This window comes from Caretta caretta, chromosome 15 (genome assembly GCF_965140235.1).
Source record: "Caretta caretta isolate rCarCar2 chromosome 15, rCarCar1.hap1, whole genome shotgun sequence".
Classification (NCBI taxonomy): domain Eukaryota; kingdom Metazoa; phylum Chordata; order Testudines; family Cheloniidae; genus Caretta; species Caretta caretta.
The window spans coordinates 30275208-30302902 of NC_134220.1; the positions used below are offsets into that span (position 1 = coordinate 30275208).

At 58.7% G+C, this 27695-nt stretch overlaps 1 protein-coding gene across 2 annotated transcripts in view; it reads right to left on the reverse strand.

Moving 5' to 3' along the window:
- Positions 1-27695, reverse strand: part of TRPV4 (transient receptor potential cation channel subfamily V member 4) — a 40211-nt gene extending 12516 nt beyond the window's left edge. For both annotated transcript variants that reach the window (XM_048821857.2, XM_048821855.2), the window contains exons 1-7: positions 27599-27695; positions 11425-11844; positions 5587-5759; positions 4860-5012; positions 4532-4672; positions 3102-3400; positions 620-799 (exon numbers count right to left, since the gene is read on the reverse strand). In XM_048821857.2, the coding sequence (XP_048677814.1) occupies positions 620-799; positions 3102-3400; positions 4532-4672; positions 4860-5012; positions 5587-5759; positions 11425-11804 (1326 nt within the window). In that variant the 5' untranslated portion in view covers positions 11805-11844; positions 27599-27695. The remainder of the gene's footprint in view (positions 1-619; positions 800-3101; positions 3401-4531; positions 4673-4859; positions 5013-5586; positions 5760-11424; positions 11845-27598) is intronic.

Sequence of the window (27695 nt, forward strand, 5' to 3'; positions counted from 1 at the left end):
GCGGCGCTGGCCGTGCCCGCGGCCGGGGGGATGGAGACGGGGCGGCGCTGGCCGTGCCCGCGGCCGGGGGGATGGAGACGGGGCGGCGCTGGCCGTGCCCGCGGCCGGGGGGATGGAGACGGGGCGGCGCTGGCCGTGCCCGCGGCCGGGGGGATGGAGACGGGGCGGCGCTGGCCGTGCCCGCGGCCGGGGGGATGGAGACGGGGCGGCGCTGGCCGTGCCCGCGGCCGGGGGGATGGAGACGGGGCGGCGCTGGCCGTGCCCGCGGCCGGGGGGATGGAGACGGGGCGGCGCTGGCCGTGCCCGCGGCCGGGGGGATGGAGACGGGGCGGCGCTGGCCGTGCCCGCGGCCGGGGGGATGGAGACGGGGCGGCGCTGGCCGTGCCCGCGGCCGGGGGATGGAGACGGGGCGGCGCTGGCCGTGCCTGACCTTGGGTCGTCTCTGTGCATGAACCAGGCTGCATCCTCCCAAAATCTTCACAATGGCCGAGGCATTGGGGGCTGGGTCCTGCAAGGGGCCTGCCATGCCTATGGGCCCTCATTCGGCAGCCCAGTCCCACACCAGGCTGCGTGCCCAACCATTTGTTGCCTCCCTCCCTGGTGCCATCTCAGCGCTCACCTCGATCTTACTGTTGTACACCAGGATCTCCAGGACAGACACCTCCTCCCCACAGGTGTCCAGTGAGGAGAGGTCGTAGAGCGAAGAGTAGACGGGCCCATAAGCCCAGTCCTTGAATTTTCGGGAGAGGTGGCGGGCGTCCTCATCCGTGATCTCCCTGCGGATGATGTGCTGGAACATCTGGAGGATGGGGGAGGATGGTCACCCACAGCACGATGTGTATAGAAAGTTACACTGCTCAGAGCCCCCCGCTCTCTGCTCAGAGCTCCCCGCTCTCCCTGCAGCCCTGAGCTGCCGGGCACCGGGATACGCTGCTCAGATGCCCCCACTCTCTGCTCAGAGCCCCCTGCTCTCCCTGCAGCCCTGAACTGCCGAGCACCGGGACACGGTGCTCAGAGCCCCCTGCTCTCCCTGCAGCCCTGAGCAACCAGGCACCGGGACACACTGCTCAGAGCCCCCCGCTCTCTGCTCAGAGCCCCTGGCTTTCCCTGCAGCCCTGAGTAACCAGGCACCAGGACACACTGCTCAGAGCCCCCTGCTCTCCCTGCAGCCCTGAGCAACCAGGCACCGGGACACACTGCTCAGAGCCCCCCGCTCTCTGCTCAGAGCCCCTGGCTTTCCCTGCAGCCCTGAGTAACCAGGCACCAGGACACACTGCTCAGAGCCCCCTGCTCTCCCTGCAGCCCTGAGCAACCAGGCACCGGGACACACTGCTCAGAGCCCCCCGCTCTCTGCTCAGAGCCCCTGGCTTTCCCTGCAGCCCTGAGTAACCAGGCACCGGGACACACTGCTCAGAGCCCCCCGCTCTCTCTGTTGCACTGAGCAGCCGGGTGCAGGGGGTTCCACTTGCTCTAAGTCCAGGCCAATATTTTCAGCAGTGGCTGCTGATTCTGGGCACCCAACTCTGGGCCAGGTTTTCCGAGGGGCCGAGCCTCTGACTATCTGACACGCCAGCCCAGAGTGTCCCACACTGAGCACCGATAACTGCGGCAGCCAGCCAGAATCAGGGGCCAGCATGGAAAGATTTGGCTTTAATATTCCCACAGCAATTACTGTGTGATGGAGGCTCTTCCCCCGCTTCCTCTCTACCCCACACCTGTTTTACCGGCCTGGATAGCACCTCATTTCCTCAAGGCCCTGGGGTAACTTTTCTGCTTGACCATGATGGGCTGGGACCCCCATGATGCTGCCCCAGAGTGGCCGGGGTGGTGGTGCTGGGGAGTGCCGTGAGACCCCACGAGGCCTGCTCCCTGGGTGGAAAGGTGCAGCAGTGACCGGCACAGCTGCACCACTGTTTCCATAGCAGTAACGTCATACAGCGCCTGTTAATTCACAATCCCCGTGTCTTTAACTGGAGACACACACACGCACCCCGCCACGGTCCCAGCTGCGCGGTGCTGGGGGAGGGGGACGAGGTAGAAGAGAAGGGCAGTGCACGCTCGAGACACCTGAGATTCATTAACCGAGCCTGTTAATGGGCTGCTACACTTATGCCCAAGATCAGGGCCCCTCTTCACCACAGAGCCGTTTGTCTTGCAAGGTTCCAGGGCAGCTTCTTAAACACCCACACCCCCGCTGGAGACCTGCGACCGGCCGCTAGGGGGAGGCAGTCACCAAATCACAAACCAGCCAGGCCCCAAGTCCCTCCCCAGCCCTCATAGCAGCGCACCCTGGGGCAATCAGGGGAACCAGCTCCTGCTGCGGGTGGGTGGGTGAGCACCCGTGGGTCCTGCACATGCCTGTCCCAACACGTGGTGTGTCATCCGGCGCGTCGAGCACCCCAACAACCATGCGGGTGAAACCAGACAATCCCTGCGCACTCAGATGAACTCCTGCAGGACAATGCTAACAGAACAAAACCCCACAGCGCCCAGGGCAAACCTCACCCCACAGCTGCCCTGCCAGCCCTCCTCCTCAAAGGACACCTGCCTCCATTTGAAGTGGTTTCTCGCAATATGCGCTAACCCCTTATGCGTAACAATCTGTTCCACCCTGTATTTAGTGGGACCCTCTGGGTCCCTCATCCAGCCCTGAAGAAGAGCTCAGAGCGGCTCGAAAGCTTGTCCCTCTCTCCAACAGAAGCTGGTCCAATAAAAGATATTACCTGACCCACCTTTTCTTGCTCATATGCTGGACCTACAGGGACTTGGGGGTCAGTCCCGGGCTTCCAGCCCCGTGAGCCGAGAGCTCGACTGATGTGCTGGGTTGTTATCGATGCACAAGGATACACACTCGCTGAGCGGAAGTCGTGTACACAGACTGCCCCCCAATACGGAGACTGCGCAGTCACCCCAGAATGGAGCCCTGCCTAGGAGCCGTATGCTGATCAGCATCTCCTGCCCTTCTGGGGGATGCCACTGCCATCTGAGGGAGCTGCAGGGGCAGTGGGGGAAGAGCGGCCCTCGCCCACAGGCTGGCAGAGCTGGTTGTGCCCTTTCCCTGCGGCAGCAGCTGGAGGGGGACAGGTATGACACGCCCTTACCCCGATCTTGCCGATCTTGGCCGCCATCATGAGGGGCGAGAGGCCGTCGTTGTTGAGCAGGGCCTCCAGGTTGGTGTTGGGGAAGAGCTTGGCGCACTTGATCAGCAGCAGGTCATACACCTTGGTGACAAACTTGGTGTTCTCCCGGGTGTTGTCGGCGATGGCCACCAAGGCGTGCAGCACCGTGTTGCCCCGTGAGTCCTGGCGCCGCAAGTCTGCTTTCTTGTGCGCGTTCTCCGTGAGGTAGTGGACAATGTGCGGCTGGTTGGTGCAGGCAGCGAGGGAGAGGGGCAGCTCGCCTGGCACAGGAGAGAGCACGACAGACGTCAGCCTTTCTCGGCCCCGCCACCCTCAGAACCGGGCTCTGGGCACCGGGCAGCCAGCTAGGGGGAGCCAGGCCAGAGGCCTGAGGAGAGGCAGCCGCTCTGCTCCCCCAGGCAGCGAGGGAACAGTGGTGACGTAATCAGGAGCGTGAGTGTGTAATGGGATTGCACACGTGTGATGGCACGCACAACGTGACTGCGTGTGAGACTGTTCTTGTGACCCAACGGGGAGATCCTGCACAGACTGGTGTGTACCAGCGCAAGGCACTGAGAGCGTAAGGGATTGCACACGTGTGCGACGGCACGCACACCACGACTGCGTGAGACTGTTTGCGTGACCCAGCAGGACGATCCCACACAGACCAGTGTGGACCAGCGCACGGGTTGTGTCTCCACACAGGAGTGCCAATGCTTACCATGGCAACCATCCAACAAGCCGGGGGAGCCTCTCACCCCCTGCGCGGGGCACCCTGGGGAGAGTCACATCATCCCCGGAGCCTGGCCAGTCCCACACGGTGCCAGGAGCAGTCATGCCCACGAGCCTCCTGTTCTCGCCCCCTTGCACTTGGAGGCGTCAAAGGGTGCAGTGGGGCAGGGGCACCCAGCTGAGGTCGCAGTGTGGCCAGGCGCAGCATGCTGCTGCTCCCGTGGCTGAGCCAGGAGGGCCCCCTGTGAGTTGCCTTTGGGGTCCCCCCTTCCCACTGGGGCTGCCAGGGACATCCAGCCTCCCCCTCCCCGCCCAGCCAGCTGGCCTCAGCCCTGCACCAGGGACCCACCACGGAAGGGCAGGTCATTCTCCAGCGACGTGTCAGTTCTAGGCCCCTGCCGACATGTGGGAGGGGTCCATTTTGGGGTGGTCTGTGGGACACAGAGCTGGTGAGACCCCAGAGCCCATCTCCCAGGCCAGCAGGCAGACAGGAACGCTTCCTGGCGCCCACAGCCGGGAGCTGGGCCGAGGGGCGGGCAGGTCTGGCTCATTACCAAGCCCCCCATCGGGGCGTCCCCCTCACTGGAGGTGGCTTCTCTACCCGCTCTTCCAGCGGGGCCCCCATCAGCTGAGGACGTGGCCTTTCCCGTGCGCAGGGCCGGGCAGCGCCCCCCACTCACCGAAGTAGAAGTACCCGCCCTCGTCCTTGGGCTGGAAGAAGCGGCCGCGAGCCTGGGCGTGCACGTCCGCCCCCTTCTCCACCAGCAGCTCCACGTAGTGCTTGCAGCGACGCTCGATGGCGATGTGCAACGCCGTCTGACCTGGAACCACACGCAGGCCCGTCAGTGCCCCGAGCACCCAGCCCACGCCCCCGACGCACCACGGGGAGGGCAGGTGGGGGGGTGAACGTGGCTCTGCCCCCGCCGCGGCTGAGCTCCCAGCAGCCCGCCCAGCGCTGGCCGTGGCCAGGAATCCCACCCCTGTCCCGGGTCACAGCTCAGCCCCCACCTCGGTAGTAGACGTCTCGGAAGGGCGAGTTGATGAACTCCCGCATGTTGCCCGTCTTGTCCGCGACGGCCAGGAGCAGGGGGATGGTGTCGTTCTTGCCCCCACTCAGATTGAGCAGCGCTTTGGGCAGGCAGGTCTTCCCCGTCGAGGGCTCTGCAGGGGAGCGGAGGGGCTGTGAGAGAGGGAGCGGGGTGGGCAGGAACAGCCTGAAGCTCAGAGCAGGCACGTGCCCACCTCCAGGGGCTCCACCTTCACCTGCTGCTGTCCCAGCCACAAGCCCCCAGGAGTGCCTGGCCCAGGAACACCTGCGTTCAGAAGCGTTTCTTGTCCCAGGGAGGGTTGCATGGGGGCTCAAGCCTGCTTGTCTGGAAGAGACACTGGTTCCCCAGAAGGGCAGCCGGATCTTCAGGGGAACCCACCAGCCCCGATGCACTCACAGGGGCACGGGTAAAGGCCGCACAGCCAGGCTCAGGGATGCCAAGCTGGGCACGCACAATTGAGGGCGCACGCCCAACTTACCGTCACTACACGCTCCGCCGTGCTGACGGCACACGAAGCACCCAGCCCAATGGACGGGGCGCGGTCTAGATTCTGCGCTAAGGGCACCAGGCCTGCACAGCACAGCCACTGGCTTCCCCTCTTCTCCCTTGTCCTGAGCTGGTATGTTCAGCTCCCCCGCCCCGGCAGGAAGCCCTAGAGCCAGGGCTCTGCCCGTTTCGCAGCTCACCTCGAAACTCCTCGTCGGTCAGGCGCTTCTTGTGGGTCAGCAGGAAGGGGAGGAGCCCGTCCAGGCCAGCAGTCGAACCCCGGGACACGATGTCGAAGAGGATGGGCCGGTTAAACACCTTGAGGACTGGAGGTGGGTTGGGGGCCGGGGCCTTCGGGCTGTGGGTCTGCTTCCTGGAAAAGGGGCACCGGTTCTACAAACAGGCTCTCAGAGCACAGCTCCTCCTGCCACCAGCGCCGGCCTGACGCCTACAGGGCCAGGAGCCAGTGCGTGAGCCGGCCACTTACACTGACACTTCCTTTACTACAGCCTGCTCCAGGTGCTTGGGTGGGCCACCTGGTCTCCTGGCCCTGGACTTCTCCTCTGCCCCACAGCATTGCGGTTACCCAGGTGCACAAGAGGCAGCGTGATCCAGCAGACAGCATACTGGACTGGGAGTCAAGACAGGGGGACTGAGCTCTACCACTGACTCTCTTGGACAAGGTGCTTCCCTGCTCTGCGCCTCAGTTTCCCCATCTGTAAAATGCAGGCAGTAATACTTGGTCGCATGTGTAAAGTATTTCACTTCCTATGGAAGGAACAGAACTCAAGCTCCCCCCGTTACACCACTGATTCCGTCATAGCCGGATGTTTCTACTAAACTGATCAGCAGTGCAATAGTTAACGATGCTGACATGTTAGCTGGTGTCATTAGGCTTCAGAATTAACACACACCATTGAGAGGTAAGGGCCGATTCCCACCTCTCCTGGGGGTTGCTTCTGTTTCAGACAGGCAGCCCTGTGCCAGGTCACATTAGAAATTAGGCTAGACATTTACATTTAAAATATGAAGAAAAATTAAAGCTTAAGCTTTCCAGAACCTGACAGCAGCACCAAAGCAGGTCTAATACAGCTCAACCCGCCCCTCATGCCTGGCCCTGCAGGCCTGCCCCTCACTTCACAGGGCCCAGGATCATCAGCACTTGAATTTCCTAATGCCTCCCAGCTTTGGAGGCCACCTGCCCCTCAGGGGACCCTGCATGCTCTGAGAGAGGCCAGCCGACACCTGCTTGGCAAGGACTTTGCATCACAGAGGATCCAAAGAACAAGCCTGGGCGCTGGTGCATGCAATTATTTCCCAAGACACATATAATTTTAGCATCGCTATACACGCAGCCCCTGTCCAGCTCCTCGCTGCTGCTGTCAGCAAATCCAAAATCCTCCCCTTCCATTCCAGGAGCTGCCCAAGAATCCCAGCCCCGAGAGGGGACTGCAAGGGAGACGTAACTCTAGCTGGCTTTGCACGCCGAACTGGCTGCCTTGAAATCCCACGCAGGCAGTGGGTCCCAGGAGATTAGAGAGACCAGGTGGGTGAGGTGATATCTTGCATCGGACCCAGCCCCTGGGGAGGAGAGCTTGTTGGTCCAATACAAGATAGCAACAAGGTGGGTGAGGAGCTATTTGAAATCCCCTGGCAAACAAGCGCTAGGTGAATGTGACCCCGAACGCTACCGTAACCCACTCCTGCTTAGAGGCTGCAGCCAACCGGGCTAAGCAAAGCAGCTGTCGCAGCAGCCTGCTGCCCCCGACCCCAGAGGGCACCAGAGAGACACAGTCCCAGGGTGGAGAAGTCACAGCTCACGCTGGGGAGGCAGCCCAGTAGCCAGGTGGTTCGTGCTCCATGCGGCCACGCAGGAGACAGGGCTCGGGTCCAGGGCCAGGTTTCTTGCCCCCTGTGCGAGTTACAGTGGCAGCAGGCGGATGGCCAGAGAGGGGAGGGCTGACGGATTAGGTCCTTCCCCAGAGCAAGGAAGCGTAATAAGACTGCAGCGCCCTCCTCTGGTTACACTAGGACCAGCACCAACGGGCCTCGGGATGCAGATCTGCCCCAGCACCGAGTGCCTTCTGCCCAAGGGGCTTTGCAAACCTTAATGCCTTTAGCCCGGGCAGACAGGTGAGCAACATTTCACAAAGGAGGAAACAGGCTCAGAGATGGGGTGGGGGTGATGTGGGCCAGCTCCCTTGCTGAAGGCTGGGGCATGGCTAAATGCCATTCTCCAGAGGATACAGGCCCTCAGGCCAGTTCTGTGGACACAAGCCGGGCTGGTTTGGGCACCTCTCTTGTCTCAGCTAGTTACATCTAAACAAACCGGTTTCAGCTAAGCCCCAGGCCTAGCTGGAGGGGAAAGCGCAGCCTGACCTAGGCGTTCCCCCTCGAATCAGCCACTTACAGAACAAGGCGTCATTAAAGGAATTTCTACCTCGCTTGGCGAGGAGCAAACCGGGACCTTTGTGCAATGGAACGAGCTTGCCCACTCTGCGGGGTCTGCATGGCTGGATCGGCCCAGCCAGTGCTGCCGGCACAAGAACCAAACAAACAGCGAACCTCACCCGGGCCCCGGCCCCGGGCTGGCTGGGGTCTAGCCTCAGAAACCACGAGCAGCAGTTGCTTGCACTTCCTGGTAGGTTACAAGCAAACAACTCAGCTATTTGGGAGGGACCATTCGGGTGGCATGCGGGGCCAGAAATAAGAGTGACGGGGGGATATGTGGGAAGGGAAAGTGTGGCTAAATGCCAGGAAAACCTCCCTAGCAGGGAGATCACCAGATTGTTTGTATCAATGAGAACCTTGGCATGGCGCTTTATGAACAAATCCGCCACGCTCCCAGCCCCAAAGAGCTTCCCACAGGGCCGCACCCCAGGAACAAGGGGAAGCGTCTTCCTCTGCAAGGCTGCTCCAAGCTCTGGGGACAAATCCTAACCTGGCGGAAGGGGGCCCAGCACCCAGGTTGCAAAGCTCAGACCACCTTCAGGGGACAGTGGGGGAGTGGTGTCTGGGTTCATTTGGCAGCTAGCCTGGGTGCACAGACCCCACTCAGGCCAGGCCCTACCGGAGAACGTCCACAAGCTTTTGGTCCTGCCCCTATGGAAGTCAGAGGCCAAACTCCAGGGGGGGCAGGATGGGGCCTTTAGACCTGCCGGTCCGATTTCAGTTGTAGCTAATATCCCTGCAGAGCGGGTGGGGGGCAGTTAGACCTCGGGGGGGTGGGGTGGGGAAACAGTCAATACAGGCCGGGGGCTCCTCCCGTGGCTCAGTGGCATGGTGCCACACTGTGCCCGTGGGGGCGACATGAACGCACACTCCCCTCCAAGCGCTGGTCTCTGCCGTGGCCCCCCAGCCCTTGGGAATGGAAGTGATCCCAGCAGGCGGGGGAAGGCGAGACCCCCAGCACCATCCAAGGCAGGTGACTGTGTCACAGGGTCGTCCAGGCACACACCCCTGTCCTACAGCAACAGCCCCAATCGCTGCTCCGCACACACGTGGCTGCTGCGGGGGCTCAGGACCATGGCTGCTACAGGTGGTCCGGGATCCTGCCCCACCCCACACGTATAAAGGAACCAGCGTGGGGGAGAGAAGCCGGGGGCAATTCGTTCTCAGCATCTGGAAGAGCGGCGTCGGCCTCTGTGCTTCGTACAGCACCGTGCGCAATGACAGCTCTCCAGCCACCAACAGTGCCTACGAAACCTGCTGGAAGCGTCTCTTCCCCTCCGATCCCTGCCTTCCCCGCTTCCCGGATTCACCTGTTCTCTGGCCTGGGCAATGCCCCCCAACTCCTAGCCCCTTTTACCCTAGGATCTGACACACACACACACGCACGAGCGAGAGTGTTGTCATCCCTTTGCTACAGGCCATGTGGGGACAGTGAGACCCAGAGGTGTGGGTTTGGCCCTAGGCCACCCAAGGGTGGCATTCTGACAGCCTGAGCATCAGGACACTGCCTCCCAGAGCAGGGACCAGAACCCTGGGTCCTGCCCCCCAGCCCCTTTGCTCTAAGCAGTCCTGGGTCCCTGTCAGTCCTCAGCACCTGAGGTCTCCTGTGTGGTCATCACCCTGGGAAGGACAGTGGAGTGCAGGATCCCAGCAGGGCAGGAGCTGTCTGAAATACCCCAGGGAGCAGCTCTTGCTGGGAGCCCCGGGGAGCGGAGCCGGAGTCTCTCCAGCCTATGGCGTGGCCAGCCCCACAGCGCGGGGAGTTTCTCCAGGACAGACCGGTGCATTGTCCCCCACTGCCTGTTCTGGGGCGGGCCGGGCCTCCATGTCCCCCGGGATCATTTCCTGGCCCAGCCTGGCAGGGAGGGGGCAGGGAGCACTCCTGAAAAGCCCATTCATGCCGGAGCCCGGCTTGCCACTCCCAGCGAGGAAAGGCAGGCTGCACAAGGCAGAGGTGAGACAGCCCAGCACAGAGCCCTCTTTCAGGGCAGCGCGCGAGAGGGGAATTGGCAGCCAGCAGCCCTGGCGAGTGCCAGTACCTCCCAGGCCAGGCTGCCCGCCCTGCCCTCCAACGTAGCTCGCTCAGGGGACGGTTCCACACAGCCCTGCTCCCTGCTCCTGCTGACCACCCCCCATCCCGCTGCTCGCTCGCAGCCCCCAGATCTAGCTCTGCGTGACCTCCGCCGGCCTGCGCCGGGGTTCAAGGTCCGTTCCAGAACACGGCTCCAGCCCATTTTGGTCTCGGCGCTGGGGTTCCGCCCCCCGGTATCGGGGCTCATCTCTTCCTTACTTCAGGGACAAGTCAGGCAGGTGCGTCCTAACACCAGCCTGGAGCACCCGGAGCACCTCCCACCTGGGGAGGGAGCACCACGGGCTGGTAAAGGCAGTGCACTGACGGGCACCCAAGGGCATCCCAGCTACTCCTCCTGCCTGGGACACAGGGGAGGGGGAATCCCCCTGCCTCTGATCGTCCCTTGGGCTTCTGGAGCTTCCCAGTCCCGCTACAAGAGCCTTACCACCTTCTGAGCGGTCTGCCCAACTCACTGCTACCTTCTGCCCCTGGGGAGCCCCTTCGCTCTGCAGCCTGCCCCAGCTACATTTCCCTCCTGGGGCAGAGGTTTGCTTTGCGCCAGGTTGGAGGGGCCTGGCTATTGTCCAGCTCCCAGCAAGGCTCCTTTAGGAAGCTGGCATCCCTGTAACCCCAGTGCCCCTCTTCTTTGTAAGTGACCGTGGAAAACGTTCAACCAGACACAAGCAGGTGGCGTTAAGCGAGCACATTCAACATAAGCACTGCAGAGCCTGCTACACACATGCAGCTGCCCGGTGCTATACATACTCATGATTGTTACTAGCTGACACCTGTGAGAAATTACCAGGTTGGCAGAAATGCCCTTGCTGAGCGCTGGGACTGTGATATCAAAGGTAGCAACCCCATCCTGCCTCTCCATGTCCCACTCTCTTAGTGTGTTTGCTTCCTGCCATCCTAGCAGCTCAGATAAACAGCTTTCACAGCAAACATCTCAAAGAAGGTTCGAATCCACGGCAAATATTTGCAACAAAAATGTGGATTTTTTGTAAAAAGTAGCATTAAAATGAAATAAACATGGCTCGGTAGGGCACCTGAGCACCAAAAATAATAGAAACAGGAGCCCAAAGCTCTCTCCAGCACTTCCTGAACAGCAACAAAACATCAGGAGCGAAAAGGCTCAAAAATTGGATTGGCCCAGAGAGACGCTGGATTGTGAGGCTGCGAAAGGCAAATGCCCCAAGCTAGAGCCTGCTGATATTTTTCAAAACTTTGAGTAAATGTTGCATTTGGAGATTCTGAAATTTGAAAAATAAATGGAAAAATTTTGGACATTTGCTTGCAAAATGCTCCCTTTTCCTAGCCACCTCTACAGCAGGTAAAACCATTTAAAATTGAAACAGCAATTCACAGTTCCGCCCTCCTTCTCTCCTTTCCCCAGCCAGCTCTCCCCTGACCCTGGCTGGCATCTCGTGGCTGGATGCCCCACAGAGCCCTTGGCACGGAGAGGTGCCAGCATAAGCAGACATGCTGCCCGTAGGGGACGGGGTGCCATACTCACTCCCTGATCTTCTTCCGCCGGCGCTTGTTCTCGCTGGGGTGCTGGCGGTAGGTGCCGTAATCGAAAAGCGAGTCCATGGGGGCTTTCTTGGGCCCTGGGACGACAGAGGACTCGTAGATGGTGGACTCCAGCAGGTCCCTGGGGTTGGGCACGCCCTTTTTGAAGGCCCCGTGGAATTTCATACGCAGGTTTTGCTGCTTGCTGTCCCCCGATCCGGGGGGGAGCTGGGCCGCCTCAGTGGGGCAGGGGCTATCCTCGTTCTCAAACAGGTTGGCCAGAGACGAGAGGGGGAAAGCGTCATTCTGAGGGGAGCCCTCTTCGCCTTGGGCCTCGCCGGCCTCCCCGACGAGGAGCCGGGGGGGGTCGTCGGAGTCTGCCATGCCGCCCACTTTGGAAGGGCCCCGACCCCTCCCTGCGTGCCTAGAAGAGAAGGGGTGGGTGAGAGCGTGAGAAGTGACATGGGGTGGGAAGGGGGGTGTATGCAGGTTGAGAGAGATGCCCTACGCAACAAACCCTCCCAGCCAGGCATCAGCACCAGAGATGCACCAAGCTAGGCCGGACCCTCCTCCGCCTCGCTCAGCTCCATCCGCTGCGGGGGCGGGAATCCCGGGCCCCCCAGCTGTGGGGCACAGCTTGGCCCGAAGCGCCAGAGCGCCCTGAAGAGCAGCAGCTCTGCGTCAGAGGGAAAGGAAGGGGCAAGGCCAGAGTGGGGACTGTCGTCCATGTGCCCGGGCAGAAAGCCAAAGGGTGGATTAGGGATCCCGCTACGCTGCAAGGGAAGAGGGGGATTGCCCTGCAGGTAGGAGCACCCCGGAACTAGCCAGCACGGATCACAACAGGAGCACAAAGATGGCGGCGTGGGCTAGTGGCTCCAGGACAAGCCGGCCACAGAACCCATGGGCTGCCTGCCTACGCTGAAGCCCTTGCCACCAGGTCTGCTCTGCTATTGTTACCAGTGCTAGCTAGAGTAATGCTAACACAGGTACGCTCACCCCCCTTTGCGGTGTAGACACCCCCTTACACGGCCCCGAAGAGGACCGAGAGCTCCCTGGGGACGGGGGTGGATCAAATCGATTCAACCCCTCTTAAAACAGCATAACCCGGCAGACAGGGTGAGCAGCACACGTCAGATTGCAGGGCCCCTGCTCCCCTCACACCTTTGCCTGCTGGGATCTTGCAACAGCTTCCTGGGGCTCGCTGGCAGGAGGGATTGTTCCTAGCCAGCTCCCAGTCCCCACCCCACTGCTCCTAGTGGGAGGACTCCCTGCACCGGGGTTCAGTCCTTCCATGCTCGGGGAGATCACAGTCTGCCCGCGTCTCACTTCTCCCGCACATTCAGTAAACGCGCTTCCCCTGCACTCGCGGCCAGGGCCCCCGGGATGCAGGGCCAGCCGGGCAGGCAGCTAGCAAGCCTGCGCCAGCCGGGTCCCCTTATATCTGCAGATCTGCATGGGATCCAATCGGCTGCGGGCTTCGCGTTTCAAAGAGCTGCTGTAATGAGAGAGGGCGAGCCCCGCCGCAGGCCCTGCCTTGCCCAGATGTGGTTTTGCTGGGCACAGCCCAGCGCAGGGGAAAGAACAGGCTCTTCTTTCTCCAGCCCTATAAATACCGACCAGCCACCCCAACCCCCCTCCCCCACACAGCGGGCTCAGCAGAGGGCTGGCATGCGTGTGAATGCTAAGGGCCCGATTCCAGTCTCATGCTGGTTTCACACCCGGGCTGCTCCGCTGACTTCCCAGTTTTCCCAGGTGTAGGTAAGGGGAGGACCAGGCTTCCTGGGCCCAATTCACTGTCACTCTGCCCCTCGTGCGTGCAGTTACACCAGAGCAGAGCAGGGTGAGATGCTGCCCCCTAGTGTTTCACACTTGCACTGCACAGGTGGAAATGGTGACACAACTGAGGGGCAACAGGGCATCTGTTTCAATCAGACCCTGAGATGGAGGCTTGCAATGGGATGGGGGAGGAGATCCAAATGAGGACTCCGTGACAGGGGAGGGACCTGCGTGTTGATTGCCCTGCAGCTGGAATTCAAATCCACGTCCCTGATTTATTCTGGTGCACAGGAAAGTTTGCAAAAGAAATGACCAGCAGGCAGCAAGTTCTAAGCCACAGCCAGCTACGGGAGCCAAGGTGTTGGTGTCTGTGCTGTTGTTGACAGGCCCCGGCAGCTCTGGGAGGACAGAAAAAGCAGCCTGGAAACATGTCATTTTCTACTTGGTTGCAGCTTTGTATAACAAGCCCTAATGTGGGGCTTTGCTCTCCAGGCCTGGGACTGGAATGTCTGCTGGATAACATGCTTCTAATTATGTAGCATGTCATTACTAGAGAGCCAACAGGTTTCAATGGCACAGCAATCCTGGTGCCGTGTCATCGGAAATTCAGCATCTCCCCACTCGGTATCGGAATTATCCCAGCACTGAGCGACTGAGGCATCCCCGCTGCCTGCCGGGCTGGGGCAGCATACCTGTCCCGCGTGGCCAGGGGAGGTGGGATGGGGAGGAAGGAAACAGCAAGGAGAAGAGAGCCAGAGAGTCACCAGCCTGGAGCACCATTTGTCCCACCTTACCTAGCTTCATCCACTCGCTCAGAGTCTCCTCTTCACTTTGAAGGCCTTGCCCAGCTCCGTACCCACCCCCATCTCCTTCTGCTCCTCTCTCTGGGTCAGCCACCCCCTCTCCTCCTTCCACACCACCCAGTTCATCTCCTGCTCGAGGGAGGTCCTGACTCCAAGGAGCAACCCAGCGTTGGCATTTGCCTTTGTGGGGCTCGTCCATATTGTGCAGCTTCCCCTCCGTGCAGTTAGTCTGTCGCTACACTGGGATCTTGGGCTTTGCAGGCCCCCAGCCAGGTGTGAAGTGCTAAGCAGGCCTTGCGGAGCTGGAGAAACCTGGCTTGTAGAGAGGGGCTTTTCATTCCTATGGGAGCACTTTACAAAGGGGGGGGTGTCATTATCCCCTTTAAACAGGGGGGAAACTGAGGCCCAGAGAGGGGATGTGCCTGGTCCAAGGTCACCTAGGGAGCCAAGATTAGAACCCAGGTGTCCTGGCTTCCAGTCCAGTGTCCAACCTCTGTTCCCTGCATCCCACCCTCTCACCCAGAGACACCCTGGGCAGAACCACTCTGGATTCCCAAAGCAGGGGCAAACGAGCCAAGCCCGAAGTGTTGGGGAAGTCCCAAGTAGTTCGCTACCCCACCTTTCCTGTGCTACCCCTGCTCTTCCTATGCTGGACGGGTGCGCGAGAGGTGTGCCAAACCCCACGGGAAAGGCTCAGGGTCCCCCAGCTGGCCGAGGAACATGGGGTCTCCAGCCCACCTCTGCAGAGCTGATCCCAAGCAGAAGGGCTGATCCCGAGCAGACTCAAAGCCCCAACCTCCGGAGGGTCTCTCAGCACTTCCGAACGCTAGCTAGAGCCATGAAGGCGTTTGGCGCTTTACACACGTGGATGAACAATGCGTCCTCACACCGCAGCGCCCCCGGAGCCTGGTCACAACTATTCCAATGGGGAACCAATGCCCAAGGTCACCCGTCCCCACAGCTAGGGGACAGAGTCAGAGATAGAAGTCAGAGCTCCCAAGCCCCTGAGCTGGCCTCTAAATGACTGTCTCTGGCTGCCCTATGTCCCCCTCCCCGCTCACCCGTGTCTTTGTCCCATCTTCAGATTTGGTTTCCTTTCGCTGACATTTCCCCAGGTTTATCACCATAGTGACTCAGCCCTCCCAGTGATGGCACCAGGACCTTTACACCAGATTCTCCTCCGAGGCACATTTACACTAGCCTCTTCCGGGAGGTTTCCCACTGGCGCAGCTCCCGTGGTGGTTCCAAGCAGTAGGGGGCATTAGAGCAGCCAGGGCACAGATGGTCACCCATGATTTAACCTGCAGGTCAGCTAGACCTGCTCTGAGCAGGGTCAAATACCACAGACACGGACATACCAATGTGTCCGCCCTAGTCCACACCACTGTGATGATGGGAGAGTCCAGTCTAGACACTGCCTAAGAGGACAGCTCTCCAGCTTCCACTGAAGAAGAAGAAGAATACATAGCTCTTATCTAGTGCTTCTCATCCATAGATCTCAAAGAGCTTTACAAAGGCGGTCACGATCATTAGCCCTACTTTGCAGATTGAGAAACTAAGGCACAGAGAAGGACAGCAATTTACCCCAGCAGGCCAGTGGTAGAACTGGGACTAGAACCCAACTCTCCCAAGCCCCAGTCCACTGTGCTAGCCACTAGACCACACTGCTTCCCCAATACAAGACAGAGGCCAATGCACAATGCCTCCCTCCTGGCTCGAAAGGCAGCAGTCAGCACAGAGGGTCTAAAGCCCCAGGAGATAAAGAGTAAAGTTAGCTTTGGTCATCAAGCTAATCGCTCCCTGGTTCCCTTTGGTGTAAGGGCACCACACAAACTTCCTGCCTGACAAATTCCACACACATACGTCTGCTAACACAGCTCAGTCACAGCATTGACCCTTTGGTGAACGCAGGGCCCTCTGTAGACTGAGCGGTATTCAGGTTATTGACAATGGGGCAGATTTTCAAAGGAACCAGTGGGTGCTAGGCACCCAACTCTCCCTGACATTTACTGGAGATCATTTACTGGAGGTGCCTAACTTCCCTGGGCGCCTTTGAAAATCCCAGCCAGAGCATCTCTGGTGTCATACAAAAAGTACAAAAAAAACCAAAACCCCGCTGGGCAAAGCCCAAACAGCTGTCGCCTCTTAAGACAAACCTCCAGCCCAGGGCAAAGCCAATAACCATGGGCCCTGCCAGCCACCAGTCAAAGGGACCTATTCTCCAGCCCAGCAACAACCATGGGCAACGGACGCAAGAAAGCAGCCCTAGGGGTCTAGGCAGAGCTGCCCCACCCTGGCCAAGTGTAAACACCAGGCAGAGACATAGGGCAGAAAGCAGTAGCCCAAGTGCTCAGGGTCTAGAGGCCATGCCGGGCTTTCACTATGAATACCTACAGTCACAGGCTCCCACAGTGCTCAGCCGGCAGCAGTCCGGAAACTGCCAGCACTCCAAGGGTTAATTTAAACACACAGTAAAATTCCATGGCAGATTTTACGGCTGCATATTCCAGGCAGACTAATCTCCTGAGCATCCCTCCAGCAGGGGCCAGCGGGGGTGGCACCCTGGCTGCTGCCTGGATCCTACCTGGTCCCCAGGCAGAGGGAGGATTCCATTCCCCAGGGCTGCCCAGCCCTTGTCAGCGTCAGCCCCAGGCCACTAGCTCCCTGCCCCACTCCTTAAAGGAGCCCAGGGCCAGGGGCTCCCTCCCTGGCAAGGCAGTTGTGCGGTTGTTCTCAGTGTCTTTCATCCAAACAGCTTGTTCAAAGGGGATCTAAGAACCGTGGGGAAGGGATCCAGAGAAGTGCTCTGGAGGGGAGGGGTGGCCCTGGGAAGCTGTTTGTCTTTATGGCCCACTCCTGCTGCTGGGGAACCAATGGGAGTTTCCCCGTTGATATACTTGGGAAAAGGCTCAAGCCCTTGGTGAACTGGGCAGGGTCTCTGCAGGCTGCCACATGCGGGCCACGTTCCCAGCTCTCTCCCAGCGAGCGTGCCCACCACATTCACCTCCTCCTCCCCGGGGCTCCTGGAAGAGCCTTTCACACCTTTATGTGGGATGGATCCTAGTTTAAAGCACTGGTGTCTTGATGGCTAAGTTTTAGCCGGGAACAAGCCCTCCCCACCATCCCAGGGCAGGATGGCATTTGGGGGGATGGGGGGGACTCTATGTCCTTCTGCTCTTTTGCTCATTTTTGGCTCCTCGAAGCCTGGTCTGACTGGAAGAGGCGAGGCAGATCCCTGGCTCCAGACACCCAGCCATGACCCCTTGGTTTTATGAACCATGGCACCAGATATTTGCAAGCCAATGGCTCTTCAGTCTATCGGGAGCTTGTGAAAGTCTCGTGTGCTCCCGTGAACAGCGGCTGCCCCTCTGCTCACCCCTGTTTGGGTGCCAGGCCATGCAGCCCGAGGGATGCCACCCAACCCAACATCCCTGGGATCTTCCCAGTACTGTCAGGGCAATCCCAGACCCCACGAGCCACATCGGTGGGACCCCAGCTACTAACAGACTCTAAGTGACACTTTGCAGCACGCCCCCCTAAGCAATTTCATCACAACATGGCCGACACCATGTCCTGATGCCGGACACAGCGGTGCCAGGCCTCTCCATGACACCCCAACACAGCGATGCTCAGACGGGGGAGCGAGAGACGCACACGGTCCCCTGTGGCTCTTTGCAGGAGTGATAAAACACTGGGTGATTTAATTATTAACCAACCTAAGCTATTAGCCAATCAGGATGCTTTTAAAAATTAACCAATTAAGTTATTAACTTATTTACTGTGAGAATATATAGATATAAACTAAATATTTGCCCGTCATGCTGTGTAACTATGAATCTACAGCACTAGAGTAATGAAGTCCCATGAGTGTGGCTCTTTTGGGTAATGCTGATCCCTTACTTGGCCCCTGAACACCTGAGGTCTGATTATCAGTGCCCCTGCGATGTGAACCTGCCGCAGCACCCGACCTGAGTGATTCAGTGGCTGCAGGTCTCAGCCCTTCCAAAACGCCCTGGGGCGCAGGAAGGAGATAGTGATCTGGGCGCTGCATACCAGGGCCAGCAACCTCAGTGCTCACGGCTCAGTGTGAGATTCAACAAACCGGTTCCGCTGCACTGACCCCACATTGCCTTTCTCTGTTTCCTCTTTCTTCTCACACACAGCGGGAGGAGGGTCAGGGATGCCCAGGCAGCCTTTGCTTTACAGTCCTTTGTTATTTAATCATGCCATTTGTATCTTGCCCCCCATCGTACGCCCCATTAATATAGGGGCATCACAGCTTCACCCACCACAGGGGAGAATAGATCACATTGTGATGTACATCCCGGGGTCGGGTACACAGAGGCCTCTCCAGCACTGAAAGTCAGGAAACTTTCCACGAGGAAGCTGCTGCGATGGGAGAAGCAGGTGCAACAGGACAAGCTGGTGCAACGGGAAAAACCAAAAACCGGGGCAGTGGGATGCCACGGGGGCTAGGTCCTTCCATGGAAATGACCTTGCCAGAAGCAGCAGAGCAGAGGCAAACACGAGACTGAAGATTCCTCTGTGGCTGGGCTGTGCCTGGCCAGAGTCACACAGGAGCGGCAGGGTGGCACGATTCAAAACAAACCATCCACATCCGGCATGTCCCATCCTCGCACCAGTGTTGGCTTCCAGTGAGTGACGTCCCCTGGCCCGCTAGCCAGCAGCGCTGGCTGCGTGTGCCAGGCGCGGGGCACTCTGCTGGGCAAGACTCAGGGCAGCAAGTGCTATGACCAGTGAGAAGCACGTGGAGGGCCAGGCTCTTAATAAACACCATTGTGAAGAAAACCAAGGGAGTGGGTGGGGTAATAGGACAGGGGCTCCACGCAGAGGGCCTGCCTGGGGCTCGGTTGGGAGTGCTGTTGTAGGAGGATGAGTGCTGCTGGCTTTGGAGTGAAATGCAGTGGAAGTGTCGGAGAGGGGATGGATCTGACAGCTGAAGGATTGGGAGAAGGAAGGGGGACTGGAAGCAGGGAGAGGAGCATGCAGCCAGGCTGGGGTGCATGAGGCAGGCAGAAGGCACCATGCTGGTAGAAGGGCAGGAGTTCATTACAAACAATCAGGAATTTCAAAGAGTGTCCAGAGTACAGCTTAGAGCTGGGTTAAAGTCACTCTAAGGGCCTAGCCCCTAACTGACACAGGCCGACAGCGAGCAAGCAAAGCTCTCTACCAAAGAGAGAGTGAAGCCTGGCAGCCAAAAATCTGCCAGGGGAGTCTCACCCGGAGACCCATCTCCCTGCCCAAGACCAAGCAGAACATGGAATGGTGATTCCAGGCAGTCAAATGCACTGGGTGCACTGATCGCAGCCACTCAACCCCATCAGAATTGGCAGGAAGCTCAAGTCAGTTTGGCATGGACTGGCACGAGCATCTCAAACCAGTAATAGCTCAGGCAGACGTTTCTGTTCAGTACGAGAAAGCTTTTATTGTAGATTTTATTGACTGAAGTGAGTGAGGTCCAGAAAGCCTTGGGCAGGAGGCACCTTATAAATATTTATTACGATGACATCGGTTTCTCTCTCTTCTAAACATGAACCTCCTGACTTGGGAGGGGCCGATCCCACAGAGCCAAGTCCCGAGCAGGCTGGAGAGCTACTGATTCCGCACCGCCTTGAGGGAGCCAAGGCAGGCTGGAAACAGATCAGGAGTGCCCCTCTGTGCCGGGCGTGTGGAGGAGACCGCCGGGCACAGTTTGTTGCATCTGATGTGGTCCCGCGTTGCTGTAAATATGCGGCTCACCCCACCCAAGCTGATGACAGAGCGGCAGGAGGACAGAAGCGAGAGCAGAATGACAGGCAGCTTCAATCTGGTCGTTTATGTCTCTGGCCCTTTTCTTGGCTTCTTTGTGTAGTAACATGGGAGGAGATTCAGTGACAAACAGGGTATTTAAAGGAACTGGGTGGATCTGCAGATTGTGACTATACGTTTGCTTTGGTCATTCACAGCCCCCCCTTGCCAGCAATAGATCCCTTGGCTTTCCCCTGTCCCGCAAACTCAGGCATGTTCCCCTGGACTTGATGTTCTGGGTCATATAAGGAGGGGGGCCAGAGCTGAGTGCAGAGATCTTGGAACTGCAGCTGCATGTCTCTGCACTGCAGGGCTGGAGCAATGGTGGGGGTTACAGGCTCCCTGCCCAGTTCTGTTGTCACTTCACCTCCTGCAAGCCTGCTGCAGTCAGCACGAGCCCAGGAATTGAGTCCAGCTGCAGGGAGATTCCGGCAGATCAGACCCCGGTTTTTACTGCTCAGCCCTGGTGTCACACTCCTCATCTGAGGCTCGCTAAGCGCGGGAATGGTGGATGTCATTCCACCACCCCCACTTGACTAGGGTGACCAGATAGCAAGTGTGAAAAATTGGGACAGGGGGTGGGGAGTAATAGGCACCTACATAAGAAAAAGCCCCAAATATTGGGACTGTCCCTATCAAATCAGGACATCTGGTCACCCTACACTCGACAGATGGACACTCAGGGCACATCTACACTGCAACAACACACCCGTGGCTGGTCCGTGTCGGCTGACTCGGGCTTGCAGCGCTCTAAAGTTACAGTGTACATGTTGGGGCTTGGGCTGGAGCCTGGGTTCTTGGACGCCAGAGGCTGAGGGTCCCAGAGCCTGGGCTCCAGCCAGCTGGGATGTCTACACTGCAGATATCCCCGTGAGCCTGAGTCAGCGGACATGGGCTGGCCACCAGTGAACACATACTCTCAGGGCCCAGAGGGATGAAGTGATTGGCCCAAGGTCACACAGTGAGTTAGAACCAGAGCCAAGAAGAGAAGCCAGCTCTGCAAAATCCCAGTCCTTTGCTTTAACCATTAGGCCATGCTTCCCCTTGCTATTTATTACTTTGTAGCTCCCATGTGGTGCTTCAGAGGATGCACGCAGTCTCAATTGACACCAGGCCCTCTATGATGCCCAGCACACTCGTCAAATCCCAGCTGGGATCATTCCACTCCACCAACCAAAATTCCCCCTGCAGACTCATTTGCGTTCAGGATTCCCCAAGAGGACCTCAGCAATTGGAATACCTGGTGGAACAGCACTCGAAATGTGGGCCGGTGTCACTTCAGAAACACGGCCCTCCATGGGCTGGGAGTTTGTTTTTTGCTTACTCTAATCTAATCTCCAAAAGGAGAAAAACAACTGAACAGCCTCACTAGGTAGGAATTTGGCTTTTCCCAGCCAAGCCCATTGTCACGTTGATTCTCGAAGGGTTCTGTGCCTCTCTGTTTGCTGCCAGGAAAACTGGGCTCTGACTCACTGTGTGGGGCAAACAAGCACAGCTGTGTTTAGGCTAGGCACAGTCACTGGGACTCAGGAGATCAGAGACAGGTGGGGCAGGCCCACAAGTCGGGGCAGGGGGGTGTTTAAAAAAAGTTCCACCAGCCCTTGTCTCAGTACAAACTTTTTAGGAAACACCCGCCTTGATTTCAGTGGCAACCATTTTTTATTTGAATGTCAATATCCGCTCCCCCCGGGTTTGCACCCCAGTAATGCGGCCGATTCCTTGCAGAGGAGAACGAGAATGGGACGGAACGAAGGCGAAGCCGACAGGTCTGTTTTCATGGCTGGAGCGGAGCGAAGTGCAGAAGGTGAGTCAATGCCAGGCATGACGGAAAATGCAGGCAGCTTGGTAAGATCCGGGGGTGTTCTTAGGGACACCGGGAGGAAGTTTGCTTTGGAAACTGTGAGCTGATTATAACTGGCCCCATTGAGTGGAGAAGCCCCAACAATCCCAGCGGCGGACGGGCTGCCCGATGAGGTGATGGCCAGGGGATGAATTGGATTTCATTGAGCTTTTAGTTTATTTGTCTTTTTTCCAGATTTCCCCACCCTGCAGGTCATCCTGTTTTCTTAACCAAAGCCCACTTGGCACAGTCTTGTCGGCTCCAGGCCGGCTCCAGGCCTGAGCCCAGGGCAGGCAAGAGCCTGTGTTCTCTGGGCCGATGCCTCTGTGAGGTCAGAACTCCGCACAGAGCCGCACTGTGCTCCTTGGCCACCTGCCGCCCCATGGAGAGCGCCGCCTCAAGCCCGCGGCCAAAGCCCTTTCCAGCTAAAGGCCCCTATTCTACTACCCTTCAGTAACGAGCTCCCGCCAGGCCACCTCAGCCAGCGATCTCATCAGCTCTCACAGCCTAAGCAAAGCCAGGCTTGGCCAGGGCTTGGATGGGAGACCTCCCTGGAAAACCCAGGAAGTGTGTTAATGATTCAGCAGGTGGCACATGAGTCCTGACCCTTGTGGCTGTTAAGAATCCGCTGGCCCTTTTATTTCAAGAGCAGGGAGGGGCGTTAAGCCCAGCATCCTGGCAAAAGTCCACTTTGGGCGATGACATGCCAGCTCCCTGAGTTCCCCAGGAAGTTTCAAGTGTGTACAGGGTTCCCCTTCGCTTCCTGGACAAGCCGTTGTGTAGTATGTTGCTGCATAGGTGCTGTGCTCCATCCCAGATGCAGCTGCCTTTTCAGCAGAGCTCCTGTATGTTAGATTCTGTTTGTAGCGGCCTTTGGGCTCTTCTGGGACAAAAGGTGCTACAGAAGTGTGAGATGTGGCCCCCATCGATATGAAGCACAGACAAGATCCCGCCATTGAGAACACTCTGCTAGCAGCTAGGAGGGGCCAGCTTGTGTCCTGGCACATCCACTCCTGGTGCTTGAAGGGCTGGCCCAGGACCTGATGCTGTATCAACTCTACGAAGCCTCTAATGCCAGAGCATCTGGGTACCACTTTGTGCAGCCATTCAAACCTCCCTTCCACCCCACCTTCGCAGAACACCACTGTTACACATCGCTCCACGGGGCATAACAGGCATTGAGTGTAGGCGGTGTCCAGCCCACACCGGATGTATTCACCATCAGTCGTTCTCCAACTCCTCAGAGTCCTCCAAGTTCCTTGCTCTGACTTCCTGGTCCCCTTTCCGCTCCTTTGGTTATAGCTCCAGCTCCTTCCCAGCTGCTCTGTGAAGCAAGTTGATGATCTTAGTCCAGTTCCTGGTGAGACACTTGTCCACGTCTGTCAAGCCACCAGCACAACTTGTGTTAAAGCTGGTAAAATATCTTTGGGATTGCCATGGTGTCAACGTGCCCAGGTATCACGCTGGAAAATAGACCACTGCTGCTGTTAGGAGACCAAATAGCAGAAATGGTTCTCTTTCATCAGCCTTTGGCTAGGAGACCCTGGACGGGGGCCTCCGCCTTCGGCTGGGAGACCCGACCTCTCCCCCTGGACGACCTCTCCCCCTGGACGGGGGCCTCCGCCTTGGAGACCGTGACCTCTGCCCCTGGACGGGGGCCTCTGCCTTTAGCTAGGAGACCGCGACCTCTCCCTCTGACAGGGCCTCCCCGCAGCGATGCAGGACCCTGCCACCTCTAAAGACGAATGCCACAATACCCTCTGCACAGGGGCACTTGGGAACCGCAGCTGCCCACTCGCTGGGCCGGGCACCTGTCACAGCTGTGCCCTGCAGTCTGCTCTGCATTCCAGTCCCTTCCCTGGTGCCCTGCAGGGGGGACGTTCTGACCTTTATAGCTCGGGTTGTGGACACACCTGAAATCCCCTCTCTGCCCCAGATGTCAGGACAGTGGGGAGCCCGATTTGAGAGTCCCTGCGCAATCAGCTCGAGGCTGTCAGCTCTGCAGCTCAGTCCCCGGAGCTTGTTGACCTTTCGGTCACACTCAGAGGCCTGTTTATTTGCACAGGCTTTTGGCAGAGGGGACACTGGGTGGGGTCAGAGGGTCTATTTCCCTTGGGGCAGGGGTGAGCAAACTTTGTGGCCTGAGGGAACAGAAATTGTATGGCGGGCCATGAATGCTCACAAAATTGGGGTGGGGGTGCGGGAGGGGATGCAGGTTCTGGCTGGGGGTGCAGGCTCTGGGGTGGGGCTGAGAGGTTTGGGGTGCAGGAGGGTGCTCCGGGCTGGGATCAAGGGGTTTGGAGAGCGGGAGGGGGATCAGGGCTGGGGCAGGGGGTTGGGGCGTGGGGAGAGGCTCAGGGCCATAGTTTGCCCACTCCTGCCTTGGGGGCTGGGGCAAGCTGACTGCCTGTGGGGCTGCAATTTGCATGGAGCCAGGTGGTAACAGGGCTCCATTCTTGGCTTTAAATTTCCAAAGAGACTGACTGACCCATGCATGCTCCAAATCCAAACAGGCCAGCAGATATCCAGCCATCTCCACGCTGCCTGCAGGTTTGTCCCTGAGATCAAGCTGGAAAGGTGGTGAGTGACCCAACTTGGGGGAGCTACAAGCCACACACCAGGCAGGCTCGAATTTTGGATCCAGAGTTACAATTTGTGGTCGGCACCCTAGGCTTGAAGGGCCCCACCCGTTGCAAGAGAAGCACCAGGGCAGAATGAGACTGACCTGCCATTGATGCCACATGACTCAGCAGGAAGGGAGAGCCGTGCAGGCTAATCACCGTCATTTCCCCAGGCACACACAGATTAGTACTGTCCCAAAGTTTCTTTTGGAGAAAAAAAGGAACCCCTGCAGTCTGCCTTGTGAATTAGCAGCGTCTGGGTCGCTCCCGTCCTTGGCATTCAAACCACTGCTTCTCTGATGAGCCAACAGACGTGTTTCCTCTTTGGAAACACTTGACACAAAAGATTTAAACTTTCACTGTCTATGTATCCTCTCAAGAGGAGCGGGACAATCTCACTGCAGACTTCAAAGCACTGAGAGCCGACGCAAGCGGAGAGTCACTAATAATTATCAATGCCAATCACAAGAAATCACAAACAATTTCTGGCTCTGGACTCTGGGTCTGACCTGTTGTACCAGGCAGGGGCTGTGTTGCTGTGTTTTGTACAGCGCTAGACACACTCTCAGCTCTTAATAAATAGAGAATTATAATGCCAGCGAGCAGGACAGTTGGGCATGCAATGGCTATAGGCTTTCCTTTGGGCTCTGGAGAATTCTACTTCACGCATTTACAGTTCATAGCCATCAACTTGCAAACCAGCTCTTCTGGAAAACAAAAATGAAGGCTTTCGGCTGGCTCAGGGGCTTGAGACATTGGCTTTGGTACCTCTGGACGCTGGTTTGACTTCGACTTCAGTAGAGACTGAATGTTACCTCCTGCAGTGATTGCTTGTTGGCCTCTACGAAATTAGTTTTTGGTGTCAGACTAGTCTTTGGTCTCAGGCTAGCTCCTTTCAGAACTACCCCCATCACAAAACCCACCCTCCCACTCGGCACCCCCATCTGCAGCCTCAGCAGAGAGGCCAAGGGGTCTAGATACTGAGCTCCCCGCTCTTCAGGGCCTGGCGAAGTGACTTTCTGCTCAGACCACAGCCTACACTGCACCTGTCCCATGAGGACATAACGCCCTTCAGTCTCCAGGGCTGTTGGCTGTCAATAAGAAAGAGGTCTGACCCCACAACAGCATGGCCTGCGTCGGACTGGGAGTCGCTCCAATAAGGCCCAGGGTGGACAAGCAAATGGGATCCCTTGAGATTTATGGGCATTGCCTACGAATGCCAAGAATTGGTTCAACAATGAATTCCTGTAGAGAACTAAGAAAACAGCTGATCAAATTGCTCCCAAACAAGCACGCTCCCTAATCTACCCTGGAGATTCACCCCCCCGCCAGCCATAGGGCATGCCGGCGGAGTGACACGAATGATCTGGAAACCAGCCCAGTTGACTTTGTTATCATACAGACAATCTGGTGAGTCTGAATGGTTGCTGAGATATTAAAGTGAAAAGTAGGGTGGGTGGGTGGTTAGATGGATAGACAGACTCCCATTAGAGTGGAAGAAGGACGCACTGATACCAGCGTGCTGGGTGTATCAGAAACACCCAGATGAGTTGGACAGACAGATTAGACATAGATCCCTCTAGGTTTGCAATAAGGCCTCAGAGAGAGATTGCTGGAACTGGCTGGTGAATTTCTGGATTCTCAGCCACAAGGAAAGGGAAAGCAATCGTGCATGAAGTGACGCCAGGCAGGTCAAGAGGAGCTCCCTCCATCACCAGTCAGAGAGCTGCAGATTTAGCCTGCCGCGCATTTGTGGGTTTCAGTGTGCTTGCAGCCACTCCTCACCACATCCCAAATCCTGTCACAACACGCCTGGCTGCACCAGAAAGCTATTTCCCTCCGTTAATCCACCTTCTGGCCCAGTGACGGTGCCTGCATGACCACTGCGGCGTCTGCAGAGTCGGCTCCTCTGTTCCCGGCCACCACAGAGATGCCAGATAAAAAGCTTTTCCGACAGTCCCTCTGTGCTGAGCCCCAGTGACGCAGAAGAGCATTGAAGAGGGGTTCTGGAGCCCAGTAACCATGACATTGCCTTTAGCATATGGAGCGTTTGCTCCCATCAGCCCAATGACTGAATTGCAGGGAAACTCACTGCACGAGGCTATTTCACCGACAATCTGCAACAGAGATTTCAGCCAGGCAGAAACCATTGCACTGCTCACCACTGCCTCAGGTAGTGGGGTGAAACACACCTCCCCGGCCGTGCCACTCGCATGGTGCGGCCTCAAGGACGCAACCGCCTTCCAGCAGGACTTGCCATGAGTGAATGCTACTGTACTTCGTGCCAGGACTGCTGCTCCCTGGAGCCCTGGGCTGGGTCTCAGCTCCCTCTGTGCGGTTCTCTGTAGAGTCTCATAATCACCGCACTACCTGCGTCTGTGCCAGCCGTGTGCTCCCTCTCTCCCCAGGGGAGGAGGGTTTGGAAGGGAGGGTTTGTTTGGGAACTACTTATTTATCTCTACCCAGGCTGCTGCATGTTTAGGAGGGGAGGGAAGGGCGAGGAAAGGTGCCTTGCGCTTTAAGGAGAAGGTGGCAGGATCCTGGAGCAAAGTTCCAGTCGCACACATGGGCCAAGCCTGCTCCACAGCAACCGCCCTGGGCAATGAAACCGACCTGATCGTGTCACTCCGGACACCCCCCCTCAGCCCCCTCCCCCGACACGCTCCAGCTCCCTCCCTCTGGACAGTGACCTGGGCGCGCACAGAGCCCCAGAGAGGCCAAAGCCCCAGTGGAGAGGAGAAATGCTGCCCTCGGCAACACAGGGTGTGCCCCCGGAGAGAGCGCCCTAGGGAGCCGAGTCCTAGGGAGAGGGGGGTCCCCAGGTGCGTGCTAGGGAGCCGAGCCCGGGGGGGGGTCCCCAGGTGCGTGCTAGGGAGCCGAGCCCGGGGGGGTCCCCAGGTGCGTCCTAGGGAGCCGAGCCCGGGGGGGTCCCCAGGTGCGTCCTAGGGAGCCGAGCCCCGGGGGGGGGTCCCCAGGTGCGTCCTAGGGAGCCGAGCCCCGGGGGTGGGGGGGTCTCCAGGTGCGTGCTAGGGAGCCGAGCCCCGGGGGGGGGGTCCCCAGGTGCGTGCTAGGGAGCCGAGCCCCGGGGGGGGGTCCCCAGGTGCGTGCTAGGGAGCCGAGCCCCGGGGGGGGGTCCCCAGGTGCGTGCTAGGGAGCCGAGCCCCGGGGGGGGGTCCCCAGGTGCGTGCTAGGGAGCCGAGCGCCAGGAGCTCGGGGCAGCCCGGCGGGGACCGGGCTCGGCGGCCACCCCCCGCAGACGGCTCTGTTCTGTCTCCCGCGTCCCGCCCAGCCCAGCCCCACGCCGCGGGCAGACGGGACCCTCCCCGGTACCTTCCGTTCGCTTCCCCGGCGGAGGCGCAGCTAAAGCCGACGGGGCCCGGCCCGTCTGCCCCGGAGCGCTGGGGTCTCTGGGGCGCGCCGCGCTGGC